At 44.5% G+C, this 7,858-nt stretch overlaps 1 protein-coding gene across 1 annotated transcript; it reads right to left on the bottom strand.

Annotated features, from left to right (window-relative positions):
• Positions 1–405: 405 nt before the first annotated feature.
• Positions 406–5,301, bottom strand: LOC119329488 (aldehyde dehydrogenase family 2 member B7, mitochondrial-like). The gene is made up of 11 exons (XM_037602543.1): positions 5,006–5,301; positions 3,717–3,854; positions 3,374–3,516; positions 3,128–3,281; positions 2,798–3,027; positions 2,142–2,231; positions 1,843–2,016; positions 1,598–1,735; positions 1,310–1,447; positions 1,128–1,189; positions 406–1,039 (listed from the first exon to the last, which is right to left on the bottom strand). The coding sequence occupies exons 1-11, from the start codon at positions 5,112–5,114 to the stop codon at positions 766–768; spliced, it is 1,650 nt and encodes a 549-aa protein (XP_037458440.1). The 5' UTR covers positions 5,115–5,301; the 3' UTR covers positions 406–765.
• Positions 5,302–7,858: the final 2,557 nt, after the last annotated feature.

The following is a 7,858-nucleotide window of genomic DNA, read 5'->3' as shown; positions in this document are numbered from 1 at the left end:
TGGGACCTACTACACAGTTTGGTGGCAGAATCAAATCCTGAAATCGCTAGTACGAGAGTACTTTTGTATGTCGCCACCTTGAACAGACCAATTATTTGGTTCACATGTACTCCCTCCATTTCAAATTACTTGTCATGGTAACCACGACGAGTAATTTGGAACGGAGGGAGTATTCTTTTAGTTTGTTCGGTTCCATACTTGCCAGCATTTGCATACTTGTTCCTCCACAGTTGCCATGGATATATTGTTATGAAGTACTAGCAGCTTAATAAGGTTGTCAACTTGTTCCTCCACAGTTGCCATGGATATATTGTTATGAAGTACTAGCAGCTTAATGAGGTTGTCTAGCACATTGATCTTTTCGCCGTTACTTCAGCAGGGTAACAGCTAAATGAAGTTAGCAACTTCAACCAAACCAAGAACTTTATTCTCTGCTTAACAAGGGCATGAATTAACTAGGGTATTGAACACCAGTAGCTTCATATGTGTAGAAGAACTGAAAAAAAAAACAGATTTACTGCAACCAGAGACTTCTCCAACAGGCGATAATAAACATAATGTTGCTACAACATATATGTCTTGCCACGGTTGACAAAGGAAAATCACATATGATATTTATTAGAGACGGTGGCTGGCTGCCCATGAAGGCAGGGGCTTATTAGTGATCCTCGTTGGTGTCATCATCATCATCTTCCTCTTCTCATTCAATTGTCGCGAGTCTTCACGTTCTCCGGAGTCTCAAGGAGGACCATAGGTGCGCTATGCTCACAACCATGCGGGGTTCTTAAGCGCGGTGACGACCGCCTTGACTTGTAGGTAGTTCTTCAGGCTGTCAATGCCCTTCTCCCTACCGATGCCGCTCATCTTGTATCCGCCGAAGGGGATCGCCGCGTCGAAGATGTCGAAGCAGTTCACCCAGACAGTCCCGGCCCTGAGGGCACGCGTCAAGGTGTTGGCCGTGTCCAGGTTGTTGGTGAAAACACCTGCGGCCAATCCGTACTGGCTTGCGTTCGCCCTCTTGATCACCTCGTTGAGGTCACTATTGAAAAAGAACAATTGTTACTTGAGAGTTTTGGTTTCGATCTTGGTTACTTGGATAATGTTCAGAGTTTTTATGAAATACTCACTTGAACTTGAAGATTGACTGAACAGGCCCAAATATCTCCTCTTGGGCAATCTTCATGCCATCCTGAAACAACCATATGATAAACGTTAAGCACATGTTGTTACAGGTGGTACAGACAGTAAGAGAATTTGTGCTAATATACTATCTTGTGGTAATATCAACTAGTTAAGCAGTTCAGCTCACCTGCACATCTGAGAAAATTGTTGGCTGGATGTAGTAACCTTTGTCACCCAACTTGTCACCACCCGTCACAAGGGTGGCTCCACTGTCCACACCCGACTTAATGTACCGCAAGATCTTCTTGAATTGCTCGTCATCAATCTAGAAGCCAAAGGAATTTGCAAGGTTAGGTCATCCTAATTACTGCTTAGCTTCTAGAAGGAAATGTGGACGTTGCAACAAAGCTAATTAATTAACCTTCGCACATAAGAAAATGTTTAAATTACACTGGTTAGGGAACAACATGTGTACCTGAGGACCCTGCTCAACACCTTTCCTGAATGGATCACCAACTACACGCTTCAAAGCGCGAGCCTTGGACTTCTCAACAAACTCATCATAAACACGCTCATGTACGAAGGTGCGAGACCCAGCGCAACAGCATTGTCCCTACAAGTCCACAATGGAGATAAAAGTGTTCAGAGGAAGGGGAAAAAAGTGGTTGAATATACTTTATCTAATATCATGTTTATTTTGACATAAATTCCAATACACACCTGGTTAAAAAACAGGGCAAAATGCGCAAGCTCAACGGCTTGGTCAATATCCGCATCATCCATGACGATAAAAGGAGATTTGCCTCCTAGCTCCAGTGTCACTGGCTTAAGATTGCTCCGTGCAGATAGCTCAAGAATAACTTTCCCAGTATCGGTTGATCCAGTGAATGCAATCTGCATAGAGTATATGCTTATTATGAGAAAATTGAATTTCATATTTGGACCGTACAAACATGCATACTGCATAAGTTTTCTGGTCACTCTCAATAACGCGAAAATTATAGAATGTGTAGGTTTACCTTGTCAACATCCATGTGGCTAGCAAGAGCAGCCCCAGCAGTAGGACCGAAACCAGATACGATATTCAGGACACCTTCGGGTAGTCCAGCCTATTTAATCATGCAAACTCTGATCAGTTAAATTCAGTAAAACTTGCAGGATCATACAGATTCTTACTTGTAGACTAGTAAAACGTCAAACACAATATGCTAGTACAGCCTTAGACAGAATGACAGATATACGTTGGTATCCTATACTAAAGTGAGGATGAATTGCTCGCTACATTGGCAAATAACTAAATTAGCAACTGAATGCACTGAAATTTGAATCATTTGGATCTTGGATAGTTTATAAAAACAGCTATGCATTTTATAACTATGCAGCAAAGCAACTTTTGTATAAAATACCATTGAGCTTTCAGAGATCACTCAACACGTACAGTGGGTAACGCATTTGTTATATCAGCTGTTCCAAAAGGTCCAAACTAATCCCCACACCTTCTAATCCCGGTACTACGCAATCCAACAACAACCCACTTTGATATTCAAAAAGGTTATCAGATAAATCAAATCCCATTTTAACCATGGTAAATCCAATAACTGTTAGAATAACATGAAATAACTAGACATAAATCTCCTTAGCAAATAAAAAATTATGAAATGGTCATGCCACCAACCTCATGCAACAGCTTAGAAACATAGAGGGCAGATAGAGGAGTTTGTTCAGCAGTCTTGAGAACAATAGTGTTACCACAGGCCAAAGCAGGGCCAACTTTCCAGCCATACATCAAAAGTGGGAAGTTCCACGGGATGATCTGACCCACGACACCAATCGGCTCGTGCAGCACCTGTACATGGTGAGGGCCATCAGCCGGTACGATGAGACCATGGATCTTGTCAGTCCAGCCTGCATATTTCAGCAGAAATGGCATCTTTGTTAGTCATGTATGGAGTTTAACTTCTTGGCTAGGTCTATCTATTACTGTCAGGATGTAAGCTGCTCTCACCTGCATAGTACCGCATAAGCCGAGCAAGCATTGGCACTTCGATGTGGGCAGCTTGCTCATAGGGCTTCCCGTTGTCCCACGTCTCCAGTGCAGCGATATCATCATTGTGTTTCTCTATCAAATCAGCAAACCGCAGAAGAATACGGGATCTCTCCTGTAGAGGAAAATTTGCAGCAGCCTATGAGCATCATCACCCCAGACTATGAAACTACAACAGGAACAGAACTGCCAAGCTGAAGTGCTTACATAGGCAGTCATCCTGGGCCATGGCCCTTCATCGAATGCCTTGCGGGCAGCGACAACCGCACGGTCAACATCTTCGGCATCTCCTTCGGCCACGCGGGCAATCACCTCCCCGGTGCGAGGGTCCACAGTCGGGAAAGTTTTACCTGATTACATGCAGATGCACATTGTCAGTTGACTGAGCTCATACAAAAACATGATGGTGCGTGAAAAAAAGCATGAGAAAACAAAAACTGAAGCCTATAGGGTTCCAGTTTATGGGCCTATACTGCTCAAGCAGAGCTGAAGCTCACCGAACTGGCCCCATGGGCCCAGCCTCATTAGCAGCTCAGCTGAAGTAGCTTACCAGATGCAGCATCAACGAATTTGCCGTTGATAAGGAGCTGTGTCTCGCCCACTTGGACAGAAGGCGAAATGGGCTCCTCTGCTGCTGCCGCAGTGCCGAACCTCTGAAGGAGTCCTGGCAACAATCCACGTGCACCATCTGCAGCCAGAGTTAATAATGCACATACAGTAAGTGGCAGTTTGAGAAATGTGGGAACAGATGAGGTGATTTCCTGATAAACAACTATATTCACTCATGTCCACATATTATGGTTGGATCTGATCTGGTGCCAAAACAAATGTAAAACTGAAGATGGCGTGGTGAATGCAGATTTGGTATCAGGTTTGGCGACGAGCAAAATGTCATGTTTTAGCCCTTATGTTCATAATTGTGGAAAACAAGTTTGCACTTGTCATTATCACCTGTGGTTTTTACTTATCTAGTTAACAAAAATATATTTTTTCCTCCCGGTAATGTATGACCAGAAAAATAATAATACCGTGGAAAAATACTACAGTCCGGCTGCATTTTCTGGCGAATTCTTCTAGCTCCTTGAAAAATGCATCACAGATTTTTATCTACGGCGAAGGAGCAGCACAGGAAATGGACAGAAGATCATGACCTCAGTTTTCCACTGCTCCGATAACGACCGGGAGAAAAACAAGCAGACATCCTATCATGTCGGGCAAAATCTTATCTCCAAAGGAAAAACGATAGACAGAAAAGTCCAAACCGCTGCCCACAACTCGGCCCACTGATGACAGCGAGCGAGCCAAAGGAACACGCGCGCTACTTGGACGCAAGCGCAAAAGGCTCCATTAGCCGAGAAATAGGTGGCGCAGAGCGGACGTCACATTTGATTCAAGAGCTAGGAGGATACGCATTCGCTTTTTCTCCCTGAAGACGGGGACTGCTAAAATCGCATTCGGATGCGATACGCCACAAGATCATTGTTTCCTCCGGATGAACCAACCAAGGAACAGTTGTTAAATACTGTATTTGAGACCTTTCAATCAGCAGACATGAAAGAATACTAATTTACTAACTGGTGGTGCCACGAGTAGCTAAGCGTGGGTATCGTTAAACTAGTGACAATTATCGGAGGGGGCAGAAAGCAGGCGCCACAGAAGAGCTCCCTGAGATTCGGATCATCGGGTGAGCCTGCGTGCCTCGATCTGAAACACGGCCATGCCAAGAACGCGAAAGGAGGGACTACGGGCACCAAACCAGTCACAGAATCCTACTGGTGCCGCTGCAGTCTGCAGATACGGAGGGAATAATCACGGACCTGGAGCAATGAATTCACGCACCTGCCCTGCGGAGCGCGGAGGGGACAGCGGCGGGCGACGCTGCGGGCCTGGCGAGCAGGCAGCGGGAGGCGAGCGAGGAGGCGGCCCTCCTCGTGGCGGCAGCAGCCATGATGATCTCGCGGCGGAGGCGGGAACAATTTATTGGTCTGCGCCGGATCGGCAATCAATTCTTCTTCCCCTCCTCCTCTTGGCTCAGTAAATGGGAGGGCGTCCCCAGCTGCGTGGGAAGAGTAGTGGGGACTGAGGAGAGAGGGGGAGCAGTGATGGTGGCGGCTGGGATTTGGGTTGCTGCTGAGACGAGAGCGAGGGGGTTTAATAGGCTCGGATGTGGACTTTGGGAGGATATAATAGGGGCACTTCTGTTTTTTTCTTTTTTGTGGTGGGTAGGAGGGGTTCCAGCGAGGAAAGAAAATTCCTGTGCGCAAGTGAGAACGAATGATTGGTCTTTTTCCCGTAAAAATGGGTGGATGGGATGGCTAGGTAATTTTGTGGTTCCTTTGAACTGGATGACACTCTAGGCCTCTTTTGGTTCATAGAATAGGAAAATTATAGAAATAGAAAAGTCATAGAAAATAAGATACATGCATCTCAAATTCTATGAGTAGAAATAAGAAAGAAGATGTCCTTTGATTCACTTCATAGGATTTTTTTTTATTGAGTCTAGACTAATGTTTATTTTCTTATGAAATGTAAAGGATAGGAAGAATTCTTTCATAGAAATAGGATTCCATTCCTTCAAACCGAAGGGCTTTAAAAAAAATTCCTATAAAAATTAATCCTATGAAATTTTTATAAAAATCCTTCAAACCAAAGGAGGCCTTAGACAGGAGGGACTTTGTTGTCAGGCTAGGTTAGTCAGTGCACGTGCAGACTGTAGACTTCCCAGGCTGTTGAAAGCATTACGGGACGGCGTGCATTTTTTGCGCACACATGGGAGAAAAATGTGCACGCTCCTCCCCCGTGCCGTGCGCGTCCGTGAAGGTGCCGATGCGATCACGTACGACGTACGAGTCTGGACACCAGCGCGTCGGCAGCACGATGCACCATAGCGTCGTCGGCCACGGAGGATCGAAGTTCGCAACCTTTCCGGAGGTGCGCGGAACAGGGCGGCGAGCGGGCCCCGCGTTAACAGCCGTCTCCCGCGAAGAAGAAGATGATAAAAATCGTCGTTCTGACGCTCGGCTCCACGCTGTGCTTCCGACCGTCCGATCGGTGGTGTTGCGGCGGTAGCAGCCAGCGACGCCCCCGTCCCCGAAATGTTGGCAGAAACAGAAAGGACGTGTTGAACCAACGAACCTATAGCCATCACTGATTCACCGGAGCTGCAAAAAGATGGTCCGATTTTTCTTGCTCTTCTTGGCCGGCTACGTGTGTACCGGGCTGGGTAGGTGGCTCACGCAACCTGGCGGGGTGCGCGGAGCAGGAGGCGCCGCCAACGCTGCGCCCGCGCCGCACGGGCTCACGCATGCATGATCCATTGTGGTGTGGCTCTCTGCGTTCATTCGATCGTATCCGTGTGCTAATGGTGCAGCCCTGCCGTCGCTTTTGAGAAGATGCGTTCTCACCGCTGTGCGAACACGTATCCTCATCAGTATGTGAAAAAGCTCTCTCGTATCGCTGACACCGTGACACGGCGTCGGATTGAGGTTCCGGGTCAAGGAAGGATCATCACTATAATTTATAATGGGCTTTTATAACTACCAAACGTTTGGATTTTAGCAATAGGTAAGAACAATTCTTACTTCACTCTAATTATATACATGCATGCATTAGAATGACTAATTTTCCTTTCACGTGCACTCCTTCCTCTAATTACATGCATATATTCATTAAAAGACGAAAGCAGATGTCATTCTAGATTCTTTTTTTTTTTCAAACTTTAAAATGTTTTGTAGCTCAAACCATCACCCCGATTAAAAAACCTTCTTCAACAAAAAAAAGCGTCTCGACGAGATCTTCGAAACTACATTCCGTGTTGATATGTTCTGATGACTTTTTTTTCGCACCAAAAGTTACCACATCCGGGCTACGTGAGTTATCACGTCTGTCATACTTAAGTTACCGTGTCGTTTACACAAAAGTTTCGGGGGGTATGTTTTCAACAAACTTTTATCCCAGGGGTCGAAAAGTGATTATTATGTTTGCAGCGAGTTATCAGCTTTGTTGTGTATATTACTATCTTGCACAAAGATTATCGAGGGTATCTTTTTCAACAATTTTCATTCCCTCGGTCAAAAAATTACCATGAGATTTGTATATGAGTTATCAGCTCTTATGTGTGTGTATTATCATGTTGTTTACACATTAGTTATTGGGGGTATTTTTAACAACATTTTTCTATGTTATCAGCTCATTTTATTTATACGAGAAGTTATCAGTGGTATGTTTTCAACAACAAAAAATAACGTCCAAATTATCATGGTGTTTGTACCTAAGTTATCAGGACCGGAGCCTATATTGTCATGCTATTTACACAAAAAGTTATCAGAGTATGTTTTCAAGAAGTTTTTTCATGGGTCAAAGTTATCGTGGTGTTTGTACCTAAGTTATCAGGTCCGAAAAGTCTATATTACCATGTTATTTACACAGATGTTACTGGAGTATGTTTTCAATAACTTTTTTCCACGGGTCAAAGTTATCGTGGAGTTTATACCTTAGTTATCAAGTCTGAGAGTGTATATTATCATGTTATTTACAAAAAAGTTATTGGTTGTATGTTTTCAACAATTTTTCTCATGGGATCAAAGTTATCGTGGTGTTTGTACCCAAGTTATCAGGACCGGTAGCCGATATTATCATGCTATTTACACACACAAAAGTTATCAGAGTGTTTTTTCAACAACTTTTTTTCGC

This window comes from Triticum dicoccoides, chromosome 7A (assembly GCF_002162155.2).
Source record: "Triticum dicoccoides isolate Atlit2015 ecotype Zavitan chromosome 7A, WEW_v2.0, whole genome shotgun sequence".
NCBI lineage: Eukaryota > Viridiplantae > Streptophyta > Magnoliopsida > Poales > Poaceae > Triticum > Triticum dicoccoides.
This window is presented reverse-complemented; position numbering and strand designations above follow the sequence as displayed.

What these genes read in the sequence shown, in the direction of transcription:
- LOC119329488 (XM_037602543.1), bottom strand. Translation starts at nt 5,114, where the DNA reads ATGGCTGCTGCCGCCACGAGGAGGGCCGCCTCCTCGCTCGCCTCCCGC. An exon ending in TTTCTAAGCTGTTGCATGAG is followed by an intron (nt 2,232 to 2,797) that starts GTTGGTGGCATG and finishes ATGATTAAATAG; the next exon opens with GCTGGACTACCCGAAGGTGT. An exon ending in TTGCCCTGTTTTTTAACCAG is followed by an intron (nt 1,736 to 1,842) that starts GTGTGTATTGGA and finishes GTGGACTTGTAG; the next exon opens with GGACAATGCTGTTGCGCTGG.